Here is a 16,965-nt window from a genome sequence, read left to right as displayed (position 1 = left end):
TTTTACTAGGCACATTAGGTTTTTCTTGAAGTATCTCCTGGGCCTCTTGTATAACTGTCCTTATCTCATCCATAAAGGTTCTGCCCACCATGCAAAGGACATAACCACCCAGACCACAGCAACATATGACTACTTATTATACAATTCAGGATAATTCATTTTTTCAGTCTCATTTCCCTCATATACTGTCATAGAGAAATCACTCGGCTTTGTGTGTGTGTGAACTGAGATTTTTAAATATGATGAGAAGACATATAATAGAAGGTTAATATATATTTTTAAATAAACTTTATTATAAAAATTTGCAAATAAAAAGCATCACAACCCCAAATTTCACACACACACATATTACACACATACACACACATATATATAATATATACATATATACAGAACAAACATATGTGTGGGTATAGTATAACGTGTAGAAAAGAAACAAGAAAGGCTAAATAATAATAAATGCAAGTAACAGAAGATATATACAAAGAGCTATAAAGCTAATTGTTTTTCTAGTTCTAACTAGGCCTGTTGGGATATGGGCATTGCTTTTCTTTTTCTCAGCAGTGGTTCATTCATTCATCAGTTTCTGAAGGAGTTCCTCAGTTGTGCTGAACCTTCTCTGCATTGTGCTTTGGTGACAGAGAGTTGGCTAAGGAGTTGGCTATGCTCCCCTCTCAAGACACAGCCCTGCATCTCTTCTTAGGATGACTTCTGTGCTCCTGCCTGGAGCCTCTCTCGAGAACCCCTGAACTCAGAAACAATGAAGTGATGGTTGGTGTTTTCTCTGGATGCTTGGTGTCTGGAAGGGGCTTGAGCATCTCTGTGCCCTGGGATTCATAGGTCAAGCCCTGGTATTCATTGTCTTTAGGTCTTCACAGTTGGGCAGCTGACTGATCACTCAAGGGATGAGTGGGTGACTTTCATTGGAGACAAATGGTTTTGTTGTTGCATGTTTTATTTTTGTTTAGTATTTTGAATTTGTCTGGGTCTCTGAGAACTGAGTTTTCATTCTCTGTTCCTTCTGTGTATTGTGGGATTTTCTTGGGCAGGAAGTCTGGTAGATATTTGTTGGCTAAGGAATATATCTTCCCCCTGTTCTCCCTCCCTTTCCCTCCTTTTGCCTGTATTAGACCAGGCCTTTTGTTATAGGCGAGTGCTGGACATTGCTAATAATAAAAGCTTGTGCTCCCTTCCAGGAGCTTCTCAGTAACTGCCAGGGCATGGGCTTTGCTTATTCCCTTTCTTCTCCCCAGTGTGGTGACCTTTCAATACAGTGCCTCATGTTGTGGTGACCCCCAACCATGGAACTCTTTCACTGCTACATCATAACTGTAATTTTGCTACTGCTATGAATCACAATGTAAATACCTGTGTTTTCTGATGGTTTTAGGCAACCCCATGTGAAAGGGTTGTTTGACCCCAAAGGGGTTATGACCCACAGGTCAAGAAACACCACTTTAATGCTACAGCATGCTTGTCACTCCGCACTTCACACCCAAAGCACACTTACGTTGCTTGTAGGTTTATACCAGGCCACAGATATCTTGTTTAGTTGGCACAAACTCCACAGACTTGGGAATCTAAGAAGTATCTGGAGTATTTCTTTTAAGCTAGTATCGACAGTCAGACACCTCTGAAAATTATGTCCCCCAAGCTGCAAAGCTGAGGAGGAAGAGGGCAGAGGAGACTTTTTCACTTGACAAGGGAAAGTACCTGTTGGCAGCCACACTGACTTGGTCCTGGATATACTGATGGAAACCGTAGAGAACCAGGTGTCATTGCTGTATTGACTCTTCTATTCCTGTTTAAAATGTTCTTACATCCTAGAGCATGTGAGATGTACTCACAGGAGTGGTGAATCCCTTCTGTTAATAAGACTGAAGTGGACAGTACAGGCCTACCTGTTACTTCTCTTCTCTCCCAGTCTTACCCAAACCTGATTACAGTGTAACCAGATACTAAATTGCATGCGGCTGGAGCACATGAGTTCCCAGTAGAGTACAAAGATCAATGTTGCAAGAGGACATTGGATTCCTTCTCCACTCCTGGGACACAGTTTCCCTGGGCTGTCACTAACTAAACTGATCCTGGAGGAGTGGCTCTTTCCGAAGCAGAATCCAAGGTGAGGTAAGCTGACCCACTCCTCAGGGATGTGGCTCTGGAAAATAGTATCATTGTGATGAGGTTATTTAAGGGGGAAGAAAGGAACATGGGGACAGCACAATTCTCAAGAGGTTGGTTTTTAGCAGAGAATTTGTAGCATTTACCACCTTCTAGGGGTGGCTGAAATAGTTTTGTAAAGAGTAGCCCTGATTTCCAACTCCCCCTCCTTTCCTCACGTGGCATTTGAGCACCTTGCACATTTGCTGAAGAATCAGCTGTGAAATCTGTGGTTTCCTGTGGCACATTTCTAATATTATTTATACGGGCCATTATTTAATGAACTGTATAAATGTTTATCACATGGAGCAGTCTTTTGATCATCAATGGGGGCAGGAGTCAGTACAGCCCATGCTGGGGACTTGGAAGGACCTGATTTTTCAGGCATCTTGTAGACTGAGATAGTAGGTATGTCTCAGGACTTGTGTGCAGCCCAGCTTGAATTTTTCTTCATTATTTTTCATTCTTTTTGCCATCCAGGGGCCATGGCCTTCTTCCTCTTTCCCAACTGCCCTCCTGTAACAGCTGTTTTTCTTTTTAGAGTGTTCCTCTTTGCCTAAAAATGTGAAATGAAACCTAAGTTCTCCTCCTCCTCATTCATAAAGCAGTCTTTGGAACTGCACTGACCTTGCTTGAAACCATAGCCTCTGTCTCTGCTATGCCTTACCTAGTGTTCCCCTTTGAACACTTCAGCTTATTTCCCCGAGAAATGGGGCTCCCACTGCCTAGTTGATAGGGCTGCAGTAAGGATTAAATAAAATGATGAAGTCAGGTGGGCAGTTTGCAGGGGAGCGCTCAGAAAGACCAGCTTTTGTAGCATCTGATCTTGTTATTGAAGTTGCCAAAGGTTTGATTTGGTTTTAGATGAATGTTGTGGAAACTGCCCCAAACTCCCCATTGTGGGCTGGGGTTTAAATCCTGGGGCTGGCTTTTGCTGCCTGTATGATTTGGGAAGATTACTCCTGCCACTGAAATAAGCTCTTGATGGAAGCGAGCAACACAATGACGATCCTAACCCCTTCTTCAATTAGAAAGGGGATATTATTTCCTTTCCATTAAAAATATTATTTCCTAATTAGAAAAGGAATGTTATTTTCTCTATTTCTTAGGTTTTTGTATCTTTGGGTACTGATTAAGTTTGTAGTTCAGGACACAGACAACCGTTACTTGTAGTTGAGGGACAAAGGGCACAGAGGAGGAGGGGCAAGGGACCTGTTTTAGTCTCCTGGCAGAGTGTTCATAACATACAGATCTGGTTTCAGGGAATCTTGGTGCTCAAGGGCTCAGTCTTGCTTGATATCGGGTTCCAGGTGTGGAAACAACTTTCAAAGAGATTAAGACCACAATAATGGAGAAATGGTGAACCTGAATGTTGAATTAGGATCTCTTTCTTAGAAAAACATGAACAGGGAGGCTTGTGCAAATGCTGCTGGGAGAACACCTCCTTGGCTCCCAGAGGGCTGTAGGCATCCTATAATATTTTATGGAAGTTGGAGGCCTGCTAGAAAGAGGTACTCTGGTGTTGTGGAAGGAAGTCTTTGAAGGTGGACAGCCTGGCTTCTGTGTTAGCTAACCTCAGCACAGTAGGCAAGGGCCCTTAACACAGTGCTCAGTAAATGATTATTTAGTAATGGAAGGCCATCAGAAGGTAGTAGGGCCTCTTAGGACAGGTTAAGGGCTTGAGAGGGACGGCTCATAGCCTTACTTAGTGATTGCACGAACTACTGGAGTATATTGCTTCAGCTAGCTAGGACTCCTCAATAAAATGGGGATGGTAATAGTTGTTTCTTCAGTGATTTTCAGGATCAGGAAGTAGCAGTGTAAACAGGCTGCTTAGTAGAGGATCAGATACATAGTAAACATGGCACCTTTTAGTATTCCCCTAATGACGGTTTCTTATGATACTCAGTTCATTCACTGGGTCCCAAGGGCTTGCTGAATTTCTACTTTGTGCCAGGCACTGGCTATCATATGGAGACAAGGTCACAGTTTGAGGTAACTATAATGGCTATGGTATACTTTCCACAGGAAGTGAGGGCTCTCTTGAGGGTAGGTTCTTTTCCTAGATTTACAATCTAGTCTAGAGCAAGCCCACATCTGGTGTGTGGAAATCATTCTCTTGTTTTTCTTGGTGGTGGATGATAAGACATTGTTCTACCTGCAAAGGAATGTGGTATCAGAAGGAACCCAGGGTCAGCTCCATGGAGAATCTCTCTTGCCTTGGGGTTGGCAGCATAGAAAGAAGCCAGAATGTTCCTGACCAGGTGTGAGTAAGGCAGAAGTTTTGTAGAGATTCTTCATTTCTTACTTATTTCCTGGTTCCTTTCAAGGTTTGGAATAGTCTTATGAAGTTTTAGGCAAGAGCAGAAGTTGTTGGCATTCTTGGGTCAGTGGTCTGATGGTTAATGCTGTCAGTTTGACAGAACCTCTGGGTATGCCCGTGGGAATCATCTTGATTGCTTTAGTTGAGGTGAGAAGACTGCCCACCATGAATGGCACCACTCCCTGGCTGGGATCCCGGGCCATGTGAATGGAGATGGGATGCTGAGCAGTAGTGTGCATTCATTAACTGCCTCTTTTCCAGTTGTGGGTCCAGTGTGACCATTTGTTACAGGGTACTACAGCCTTGATTTCCCCATCATGGTGATGGCTTGGACCCTTGAGTTGTTAATCAGAATAAACCCTTTCTCCCTTAAGATGGTTCTGTTAGAGTATTTTACTATAGCAGCAGAAGGGTAGCTAAGGGACGTGGGAAGGAGCATAATGGAGATGGTGGAAGCAAGAAGGAACCCAGGTAAAACGAGATGCCTGCAGCTGGTGGCAGGTGGGTAGAACAGCTGGCAAGGGCCGTGTGAGGCAAGGCATCCCCTTGTGTTGTCAGTCACCTTGTCCTCAGTGGAGAGCCTGGTGCAAGAACACCCTGATACTCCACCATATCCCATGAAGGAAGAAATGGATTCTAGGATACCCCTGGCTATAGGAATGACTCTGATTTCAGGGAAGCTAAATATGAAAAACAATGTTCTCTTAGAATGTTGCCTGTAAACATTTTAAGAAACTGCTTAACTGGTTGATACAGAGCTTAGAAGCAACCAGCAACTACAAGACGCAGTGATGTGTATATAAGAATTGTAACTGACAGAGCATAGGCAAGGCAATGGGCATACTATGCCTCTGGGAGTGCCTCAGGCTCTCCCTTCTAGGTTTCTGTAAGCGCCCTTTATGATGCACACACCATGTTGACATCATCTAATGTATTTCTCAGAAAGCAACCCTGTTGAGTGACACATGACTGTATAAGCACAGACTAAGAAATTCAAACAACACCGGAAGTATGGCTCTTTTCATTTTATTTTATTGGTTCACTGATTCAGGAGTTCATTCAGTAAACTATTATTGAAAACCAGTTATAATCCAGACACTGTAAGGAAGTGGGGATGCAGAAATCAGTAACTTCCCTTTTTTTCAGGTTCAGTCTAATAAGAGAGAGAGACACAGAAAACACACCACCACCACCACCACCACCACCACCACCACCACCCACCCACCCACCCACCCACCCACCCCCACACACACACACACACACACACACACACACACACACAAATGTGGTCCAGAATGACAGAGTTTGAAATGAAAGTATAGACACTGTACTGCATTGGCAGCCTTTGTATGTGTGCAAGGACAGCAAGAAGCCTCCCCCCGCCCCCCGCCAGAGGTAGAGGATGGAATTGGGGAGGGGAAGAGCAAGTGATGGGAAGAACTCCCAGCAGTGCAGAATGTAAGTATACTTCCAGGACTGTGAGGATATTTAGGACCCCAGGGGCAGGCAGGGCAGTGCTCATTGGGGTTAAAAAGCTCACAGAGGGCCTCGCTTGGTGAAGACCTCAGGCTGTCTAACTCTGTGGTGATGGTATTCTGCTGCCTTGAGAAAGAGCCTAGCAGAGTAATCACTACAGTGTCCATCATGGCTTGATCCTGGAAACCTGATTGTGGATACTAGGAAATGAAAGGCTGGACACACAGATACACGTAAAGAAAAGCCAGTACTGGTGGGCTGTGCACACTCCGATGGAGATGCACCACTGTTGTCTGGGCCGTGGAGGTGGGAGTTATAGTATACAGTTGTAGGAGGAAGTGCGGTTATTGTGTACAGTTGTAGTGGGAGGCGGGGCTGTATTATATAGCTGATGGAGGAGGAGGCAGGATTAGGTAATCATGGTAGAGGAGTCTCTATGGGGGAACAGTCTCAGGCTGCATACATCCAGGAGGAGGAAACTGCAGTTGACATTTTCCTATGGAGCAGGGGAAGGCTTTGGCATTCCCATGGGTCTGAGGCATTGCTGGTCCTTGACATGGTCATACTCATGTCAAATAATACACATTCATTCAGGACTTCCTTTACGCTCGATAAACCACTAAGAGAAAGCAGGGAGGATGGGACGTGCAGCTCAGCAATTATCTACTTCATTTAAATTTTTGTTTTTATTGACTTATGGCTTAAAGAGAAGGTATCACTGCCGAGTGCATGAAGGAATGGATTTGAAGACTGGTACTCATGTTCATATGAACTGTCAAGGGAGGAAAGCCAGGGAGACAGGAGGACCCACCTGCTGAGACTGGGAACCCTCTCAGGCTCAGGGGGAGGCAGTGAGCTTCATTACTCCTGCTTCTCCATTTTCTTCTTCACCTGCCACAGAGCCAAAGGGAGCAAGCACAGATGGGAAATCATTGTGATTAAGTCAGAAGTTTTAGTTTAAATGAAGTTGATTTTTTTCCCTCTCTCTTTTGTTTTTTATTGGAATAAATATCCAGGAAGCAGTAACTGAACATCTGCTGGCTGACTAGTTTTAGAATCCCCAAGAGCGATGTGGCCAAGGAACCATCGGTATTTTTTTTTTTCCTAAAGTTGAGGTGTACAGTGCTGCTCAGGTTAAAACTGGACCACAGGAGCTCCTACTGCCTGGCTGGCCAGAGGGGCAGCTGTGCTGTGCCAGTGAAGTCAGTGTCTGGAGCCTGCACCTCTGGAGACTGGAGAGTGAGAGTCCTGGGAGACTTCTGTGCCCTGTGGCTCATCCTGTGAGCAGCCCCATAGGCCCAGGGATTCCTGAGGGTCTCAGGTTTCCTCGTAACTCACCAGGGGTCTGTCAGGAAAACAGATCATCTAACATGCTCTTGATCCCATCTCTCCCGGGTCTCCTCCCAATTCCCAGTCAGGTCATGATGGCTGTGGTGTATCTGCTTCTTCTCAAAACCATTATGTCAAACCTCTGCAGAAGAAAGGAGGCAGCCCGAGGTGCAGGGTTGCACAGGTGGGGAGTTCAGGCCTAGCTGCCCCAGGGAAGCATGGGAAATGCCTTTTGTTTCCAGACACTGGTTTTCTTGTCGGTGTCCTGTGGCCTCACCATCATGATGGCTGTTCGCTGTTTAGGAGTGTGTGCACCTAGTGTGAAACAAGAAGCTACTTGTCTTTTAGAGTCTTCCGTGCTCCAGCAGCAGAACAGAGACTTCCAAGTACTTCCCTCCAGTCATAGAAAAGAGCGGAGAGCCTGTTACTGTGTGCTCTGCTTGTCACAGGATACCTGCGAGGCTGACTGGCTGCGTGACTGACTAGGACATGATGCTTGTTTCAGATCCAGTGCTGCTGTCTTGTGGGTTCAGTTTCCCAGAGGAAACAGCCATCTCTTCCGGCTCCATCTCTGTTTCCTGTGACCCCCTCATTGTCCCAACTTTGCTCGAGCCGTTGTGTAACTAGGTGCTTAATGTCTGACTCCCGTCCAGGAATGGAACGGGCGTGTGTCAGATGTACCTGTTCTTTGACCACCTTGCTCAGTGCCAATAAAATCTTCGATTATGTAGATAAATCACAGACAGTACCCGTTTAGGTAATTGGATTCCCTCTCCTGTCCAATTTGAAGATATTTCTTGGCTCTCTGTGCAGGCCTCTTGGTCTTCACATTGTGTTTGCACTTGTTCACCACAGGTGAAGGGAGACCACAATGCCTGGTGGAGACCAGGAGCCAGGTCACTGCTATGTGGGCATCGATGTTGGAACAGGTAGTGTCCGTGCAGCTCTAGTGGACCAGAGAGGGATCCTTCTGGCTTTCGCAGAACAGCCAATTAAGAAGTGGGAGCCCCAGTTCAACCACCATGAGCAGTCCTCAGAGGACATTTGGGCAGCATGTTGCCTTGTCACAAAGGTAAGCGCCAAACCATGGCATCCGTCCTTGTGCGTGTTCCTTTTACTGAGCAGTTTTGTATGTGCACACTTGGTGTTCACCGTGTGTTAGGGTAAGTTGAGGCACAGAGCTGGATGTCGTAGGCTTTGCCTTTCAGAAGCAAGCATTCCAGGTCCTGGGAGGGACAGACAGCTGAAATGTGCGGGAGGACTGCTGCGGCCAGTACATATATAGGGAGAGCTGACTCTGAGGGCAGGAGGTGGGGAAGACAGGGTAGAGGATGCCGAACGAAGCCTGAGAGGCAGAAAGGAGGAAGTGAAGGTCATAGCAGGACCCAGTGTGCCTCTCTTGTATGCCAGTGTGCTAACATATCCTGTGGTCGAACCTTTGTAACTGCCTTACAGCTAGTACTTCCCTGATTTCATTTTTCTCGGGGAAGCATGGGAAAAGAGAGTGCTAGCCAGCTTACCTGAGCTCAGGTTAGCAGTTAGTAGTCAGTGACCAGCAGCTGCAGGGCGGGGACCTGAATATCTGACCCCTGTTCACAGTGAGCTTCGTGTCCTCCCAATTGGACACACAAGGGGCACTGCATGCTGGGCAGGAGAAAGAACAAGGGTAAGCCATAGGGGCAGGAAATCATGGCATGCTCTAAGAAAGCTGGGCATCTTCATATGAGCCCCTCCCACCCCCCCACGCTCGTCTAGAGTGGCCTGTGATAAGACTGCACTTGCTGGTTTCAAGAAGGAAGTGATGCTGGCTATGACTAGTTTGAATTGGAAGTCTGTGCTGTTCAAATGACTTTATATTCTGATGATCATTAACAACAGGCATTCTTTTATCTCCCCGCCCCCTAGAGGAAAAAATGAAATCCTGAGTTATGTTCCTTCTCCTTCTTTCTAGTTGAGGTCCTTAAATATTCATGAAGTGCTTGGTAATTTTCAGCTGGACAGTCCCCCATTTTTTTTTTTCTGTATTGATTGGTCTGGTTAAACTTTGATGAGCTCTGGGCAGCTGTTAGTGCCACCGGAGAAAATTGCAGAGGGGTGGGTTGGGCCACCCAAGCACTCTGCAGAAATCAAAGAGGGGTCATCATCTCTTCTGCCTGTTTAATTTTCCTCTTTTCTCCATGCTCCCAGCCCCTGCCTCCATGAAAATCTTCTGCTCTTTGCCCTTGGGTCTCTTTTGTTCTTCCAACATTCTTGCCATTAAGGAAATTGTCAAGAAAAAAAAATATAGTTCCCCAATGAAGAGCTCCCTTAAAGCAGGTCTATGCCAGCACAGCTTGGTTTAATGGCAGACTTTTAATCATGTCCCAGTGGTGGCCAGCTCATCATTTGTGTCAACCCTGATAGCCACAGAAGTGCAGGGCATTAGTGCTCAGCCATGCCTCTCACTGCAGTAGATCTGCAGAGAGCCCATGGGCCTTAGGCCTGGCCTCTCACATGGTGTATGGAGATGTGGGGGTGTGCCTGGAGTGTGGTGTGTCTGCTCGGAACCTCATTCGAGTAGGAACTCTAAGGAGGAGGCATTTTTGATACATTAAAGTATGCATTCTGTTGTCGAACTGCCTGAGTGGGAGCTCCTGTTCTAGCATTGTTTAGCTTGTGATCTTGGACCAGCTACCATTTCTTGCTCAGTTTTCATCTCTGTAAAAGAAGGTTAATAAGGGTCCCCAGCCTGATAAGGTTGTTGTGATGATGTAATGAATTAAGGCATACCAAAGGTCCCAGCAGGGCCAGGGGTTAAGCAATCATTGTTGCCTTTGGCAGTGAGAACACAGTGAGCAGAGCTGGGTGAGTGGATTTCTGAGACAAAATGCTAGAAGCTCAAGTGCAAAGGATGGTACCTCTGGGGAGTATTCACCCCTTTCCTCTGGTTAGGGCTCCTGTGGAAGACTTTGAAAAGCATTGGTCTAGGCCAGTGGTTCTCCACCTTCCTTTTGCTGTGACCCCTTAATACAGTTCCTTGTGTTGTGGTGACCCCCAACCATAAAATTATTTAGTTGCTACTTCATAACTGTAATTTTGCTACTGTTATAAATTATAACGTAAATATCCGCTATGCAGGATATCTGATATTTGATCACCCAAAGGGTCATGAACCACAGGTTGAGGACCACTGATCAAGGGCTGGCATCCCTTCTACTCTGGCCTGTTTATGTTTTCTCACTGACTCCGGGAAGCAGAGATCTTGAGAACAGTTGTGAACTTCATTTTCTCTGTTTTTTTTTTTTCTGTCATGTCCTGGGAGATTAATTTTTTCCCTTAGTTGAATTAATAACAATAAAAGTGACAGTAATAATGACAAGGTGGTGATGATGATGATGATGGCAGCTTGCATCCCTTGGTTATTAATCATGTTCTAGATGCTGTGCTCTATATTGTGTGCCCATCACTTCATTTTCTCCTCATAACAATATTTGTAAACAGTTTTTCTTCTTTTGAAGATGCGAAAAGAGGGCTTTGAAGTATTTCAGAAGCAACAAGGGGTCTTAAGATGACTCAGAGGAAGGCCTTGAGGGCCTCACCCCTCCCTCTCTCCAGCCTCAGCCCCTCCCTGTGACTCCTGCTTGGAGTCAGAGGTGTTTTAGGTTGCTGGTGTGTCAGAGGCCAGAAGCTCACCTTGCTGGCTAGTGTAAGCACTGCATGGTAGTGCCTTTACCTGGCTGTTGCTCATGGGGAAAATGTGGATCCTTAAAATCGACATGCCTTTTTGGGCCAGTATCCAGCACACCTAAAACATTCTCTGGAAACATGGAAGTCCTAGAAGACACACACAGTCCCTGGTCGTAAAGGGTCCACAAATCTATAACATTCCAAGGAGATAAGGATATCAGCAGTTTTTAGATTACTGAATTTCCACTGAGAACAAGAAGATAAGCTGAAAGCATCATGTGGCTAATGGCCATTTGTTGAATGTTGTTCTTTTTTGAAATTTGTATCTATGTATGTGCGTTTGTGTGTATGATGTGCATATGTTCGTAGGGGTACACATTTGTGTGCAGTGTGCATATGTGTGTGTGCATACAGGTGTGCAGGGGTGTATGTAAAAGCTTGAAGACATCCTGGAATGTCATTCCTAAGGAGCCCTGCACCTTGCTTTTTGTATCAAGAGTATCTCCCTGGGGTCTGAGCTCATCTAGTAAGCGATGCTGTCTGGCCATTGAGCCCCAATGATCCTCTTGGCTCCACCCCCCAGCACTAGGATTGAAAGCAACAAGCCAACTTCTTGACATGGGTACTAGGCATCAAACTCCGGTTCTCATGCTTGTAAGGCAAGCACATTACCAACTGAACCATTTCCTTACTCCCAGATAGTGTTATTTTATTTATTCTGAAAATATTTATGGAGCACCAACTGTATGCTATGCTCTTTGTTGAGCACTGGAACATATATAGAGAAACATCACAGGTTCCCTGCTCCTAAAGATGAAATACCTTATCTGCATGGGAATAAAACCCCACAAACATATGAAGCTAATGAAGTGCGATTTTGTTCTAGGTTGGTGCTCTCTGTATGGACAATGAAGAGAAGGGCATATGGGGTTGAGCAGTAATTTTAGCTTCTTATATACAGAGAATCGCTATAGTTTGCAGAACACTTCCATATGAATTCAGTTATGCTTACAAGGTAAATAGGGGCGGGGCTGTTGTTTCCATTTCCAGGGTTCCCAGGTAGTGATGGCCCAGGTTCATATGGGAGAAGTCTGTGTGTTCTCTGCTCCCAGCACCTACTGCCCACATCATTTTCAGAGCTAAATACATGTCTTAGCTTCTGTGCTACTTCTCTAATCTCGTCTCTTTCGACTAGAGTGATGGTTTCTGTGTTTAAACTCTCTTGTTTCCATCGTCAGTAGCACCATGATTCTCTCTGAGTCATTCTTGATGTGCTCCTGGCTCTCATTTCTAGCCCCCATCCCCTGTCCTGTGTTCAAACATAGAACCACTCTGCCCAGAGCATCTTCTTGCCTTTGACTATGTCAGGATCAGAATTTTGCTAAGGAACAAATGGAGATGAAGTGAGAGGCTGGGGGAAGAAGGTCTCATGGGATGTGGTGGCAGTGGAGGAGACAGAGGGGCTTTCAGAACTTCAGCTAGTGGAAGAACTTTTGGACCACTGACATAAATGGAAGTGTCTGGCTTTCCTTCATCGCTTATCATCAAGGCACACTACTGTACACCCCTGCACTATGTCAAATCCAGGACTAGTTTTTTTCCTTTTACTGTTCACTGCAGGAGGTCTTAGACAATTCTGTCTTGGAGTCTTGTATGTAGCATGCTCCATATAAGTTGTATTCCTTTCATTGCTGTTCCTCACTCAGAACCTCCCCCTTGGCTGCATCCCTGCTAAGAACACTGCTAAGAACACTGGGTCAGTTGCTTATTCTTGAAAGTCCTTCCTCCCTCCAGATGCCCCATTTTGGAAACTACCTTTCCTTCCTCTGGCGCTTATGATCCTTTTCACCAATCAGCTTGACTAATCAGGGGTGTATTATACCTACACTCTATCATTTATTTGACTCATTGGCTATTTACCTATGCCAGCTATTTACCTTTAGCTCACAACCCCTTTGGGGGATCGAATGACCCTTTCATAAGGGTTACCTAGGGTCATTGGAAAACACAGATATTTACATTATGAATCATAACAATAGCAAAATTACAGTTATGAAGTAGCAACAAAAATAATTTTATGAATGAAGGTCATCACAACATGAGGAACTGTATTAAAGGGTCACAGCATTAAGAAAGTTGAGAAACACTGGCCTATGCTAAAATGTCATCTCCTAAAGAGCAAGAATTAAAGAAAAAAATATTTTACTCTCCATTGTTTCCCAAATATCTGTATGAACACAGCCTGACCTAGAAGGACTTGATTGTGCTTTCTAAGGACCAGCTGAGTGAGTGTGCGGGTTTTGCAGCTAATGGGATGATGGGACCCCAGGGCATCTGGGATTACATAACTTTATGCATGCCTGTGCAACTGACAAAGACATTCAAATTCATATTTGAGAGAGTACAGTACCAGCCCCCTGGACCTTCGCTATGAGCTGGATTCTGTCCATGATGCCCCAAGGCTTTGACCCTTGCTCTCAGCAGAGCTGAATATAAAACTTGACCTGCATACTCCCATTTCTCAGTGTGTGTGCTGGGGGCTTCTTGGGAGTGCCATAGCTACACCCAATATGGCAGAGCTTGCTGATTTAAACCACATGCAGGATTGAAGCCATTCCCATAGTAAGGACAAAAGATGCACAGTCCCTTCCCCCAAAAACTTGTTTGCTGCTTCAGAGCTGCAAGTTGACAGTAGTTAGACAGGGATCAGTTTCCCCAATAAAGCTTCAGCAAACCTGGTCCCTGGAAATTCTTTAGAAGAATGACGTGATTTGTCTCTAGCAAGGGAAATCTCTTTCTGCCAGATTTCTGGAATGACCTTACTACTCTTTCTTCCCCCACTAACAAGACTATAAATAAGAGTTCATGGCTGAGTCCCAGAGGCCTCGTGGTAATGCGACTCTGAAAGCAGCTCTCTGGGATAGGCTAGGAGGGGAAAGTGGGGAAGAGAGTATCCCTTGGTGTGGAGAGGTATGCTTGTAAGGTATATCCTTGTAAGGCTAGCTAAGTTAGACTTAATGTGTAACACTGTTATTTTATCAATTCCTGTGAATGGCCCCTTGTAGAAGTGGAGACGTGGAGATTTTACCGCTGAAAAGCTGTGATTTGAACCCAGAGCAGCTTAGGCCTAAGGGGATTCATAAAATAAATTGAGAAAACATTATCTTTGGTCTTGGTGGAACGCTACACTCATAAATCCTCACAAAGATTTGGGTCTGCAGTTTGCTGTTGCTTCTTCTTTGCCTATCATTTGTATCTGTGTTCATATCAGAGAACATGCTGTACTTGGAGCATAAAACACCTTAAGGAGATACAATTAATGCAGCACTGGGTAGGCTCTCTGCTTTCCCATGGAGATGCTCTGATTCTGTGGTACTGAAAGCCCCCAAAGCCTGCAGTCTTCCCTATGTGGCTCCCTTATTTCCAGGAAACCAAGACTCAGAAAGACTGAGGTCAGTGCAAAAGTGGGAGAGTTGAGACCAAGCCGTGGCTGGCTGTTGGATACCATGTCCCGTGGCGCCTGCTCTAGGCTTTCATTGAGTCACTCATATTTTCTCAAACTTCCTCTTTAGACTACTGCAGTCTCTGGGACATGAGTGAGCCCATTGATGTGCACTCAGGGCACAGAAGCCAGCAGAGCCACACAACAAGGAGATTTTAGGACTGGCTTGTCATTGATGGATGCCCCATGTAACCACAAATGTATAGTATATTAAGTTTTTCCTTTAGTGCGCTTTGTAAGGTTTAAATTCAAGGGACTAAATAATGCACATGCATAGTCGATGCTTCATTTATTGCAACATTTGAGAATATGTTGCTCATATTACTTCAAAAATAGAATACTGCTTTTGTTGGAAATCTGTAATAATTGTATGTTGCTCTTTTGTGGTGCATATTAAATACTAAGAAATTGGATCCTAGATTGCAAGTCTAATAGTTCCAGCAGGGCCAAGTTCTACATTTTAAGATGAATTTAAAACTCCAAGTCCGGGGAGGCTGGGGAGATGGCTTAGTAGATAAAGTGCTCACTGTACAAGCGTGGAAATCTGAATTTGTATCTCCAGAAATACACACAAAAGGTGGGCAGGGTGGTGTGTGCCTGTTAGTTACTCGAGTCTTGGGTATTGGAGAAAGTGACAGGGGCATCCTAGTGTCTCTCTGGCCAACCTAGCCAAAATGGCAAAACCCAGGTTCAGGGAGAGACACTGTTAATAAATAAGGTGGATAGTAATAGGAGAAGATCCTCCACACACTCATGCATGTACAGATGCATCTGCACGTATGCATGCTTCACACACATATACACCACATTCACAAACATACAGGAAATAAATTTTAAAAATCCACATCCAAGGTCTCATCTTTGGCTCAAAGCAAACTCAGCTGAGAACATAAATAAAACAAATTAAAAGGAAAACAAAAGCCAGATTCTATTGCTTCCAAGATACAATGGTGTGGCAGACACAAGGTAAACATTCTAATTCCATAAAGGAGAAATAGAAGAGTAACTAACTGGATCAAAGCAAGCAAGTCCCAAGCCCTGCAGTATAGATGTTAAATCTGAAAGCTTAAACTTAATGTGATCAGGAATGTGTAACATGAATCTTAACAGGTCTTACTGATAAACAAAACCCAGAGCCAGATATTAGGGTCAAAGCTGAAAGATCAGAGAAGCAGAGCAAGCCACAAGTTCTTACCTCTACGAAATCCTCAGTCTCAAGAGAGAGACTTCCTGTTTACTCACGCCTTATATATCTTTCTGTGCCCTGCCATCTTACATCCTTCCTGGTGCTGGGATTAAAGGCATGTGTGCTTCCCAAATACTTGGTAGCAAAGGCATGAGATCTCAAGTGCTAGGATTAAAGGTGTGTGCCACCACTGCCTGACCTCTATGTCTAATCTAGTGGCTGGCTGTGTCCTCTGATCCCCAGATAAGTTTATTGGTACACAATATATCACCACAGGAATGGGCCCCTAAGTCTCAGGAAGTCTTGTTCTTCATAAATTGGCTGGTCATAGGCCATCCCTGGTTCTACCTTTCTTCAACCTTTCTGCAGCCCCTGTCCAGAGCTCCATTAGGCATTTTTTGAGAGGATATTGAAACTGTGACAAACTTCTGCCCAGTTCCCAGGTTGTCCTTTGAAATATCAGTGCATCTTGTGTGCCAGCAGAACCAGCACCACATTATTTTAACTGGGCAAAGATGCGTTACATTTGTTTATGCGGAGGAATATTACTTTAACTGTGTAAAGGTGTGTTAAATTTGTTTATGCTGCATTTGTTGAATTATGTAAAAATGTGTTGCTCTTTCACCTTGCTTGCCTAAGGCACCTGATTGGTCTAATAAAAAAAAAGCTGAGCGGCCAATAGCTAGGCAGGAGAGGGTTAGGCAGGACTGATGGGCAGAGAGAACAAGTCGTTGGAGAAATCTAGGCAGAGAGAAGGTGGAGGAGAGAACGAGGGAGAAAGAGAGGGACACACCTGAGGCCAGAAGCCAGGCAGCTGCCAGGCAGACCTGAGAAGCAGAAAAGTAGGACAGAAAGAAAGAAAGAAAGGAAGGAAGGAAGAAAGGAAGGAAGGAAGGAAAGAAGGAAGGAAGGGAGGAAGGAAGGAAAAAAGGAAGGAAGGAAAGAAAGAAAGGAAAATTATAGATAAAGAGAGCTCTTATTAAAATAAGAGCTAAGCTAAGGCTGAGCATTCAAAACTAATAAGTCTCCATGTCATGATTTGGGAGCTGGTTGGTGGCCCAAAGGAAAACCCTTGGTACAATATAGTCATCACCAAAGGCCACTAACCTGGGACTGTTTGAACCACAGCTGCAATTGCCATGGCGCCCTTTGTTGATGAAAAGAGGGAATGGGATCCTGAGGTAGCTGTGAGCACCTGGCCCAAAGAGAGTGCTCTGGGCATGATCCCTGAAGTAGATTTGGCAATCGGGGTCTTTGAGCTTGTTACAGGAGTGTTGGCTCCTAGGTTTTTGAAATGCCCTCGGGGCCTCTACAATTATGTTG

At 44.9% G+C, this 16,965-nt stretch overlaps 1 protein-coding gene across 13 annotated transcripts in view; it reads left to right on the top strand.

Annotated features, from left to right (window-relative positions):
• Positions 1-16,965, top strand: part of Fggy (FGGY carbohydrate kinase domain containing) — a 420,639-nt gene that overhangs the window by 22,996 nt on the left and 380,678 nt on the right. For 9 of the 13 annotated variants that reach the window (XM_052715209.1, XM_052715202.1, XM_052715201.1 and 6 more), the window contains exon 2: positions 8,144-8,360. The exons of 2 other annotated variants lie outside the window; for them this stretch is intronic. In XM_052715209.1, coding sequence (XP_052571169.1) covers positions 8,160-8,360 — 201 coding nt within the window. In that variant the 5' untranslated portion in view covers positions 8,144-8,159. Of the gene's footprint in view, positions 1-1,924; positions 2,128-8,143; positions 8,361-16,965 lie in introns of those variants that run through there. 2 more of the 13 variants (XM_052715200.1, XM_052715210.1) reach the window with 2 other exon arrangements.

This window comes from Peromyscus californicus, unplaced genomic scaffold (genome assembly GCF_007827085.1).
Source record: "Peromyscus californicus insignis strain IS unplaced genomic scaffold, ASM782708v3 Scaffold_5__1_contigs__length_169319896, whole genome shotgun sequence".
NCBI classification, from domain to species: Eukaryota; Metazoa; Chordata; class Mammalia; order Rodentia; family Cricetidae; genus Peromyscus; species Peromyscus californicus.
This window is presented reverse-complemented; position numbering and strand designations above follow the sequence as displayed.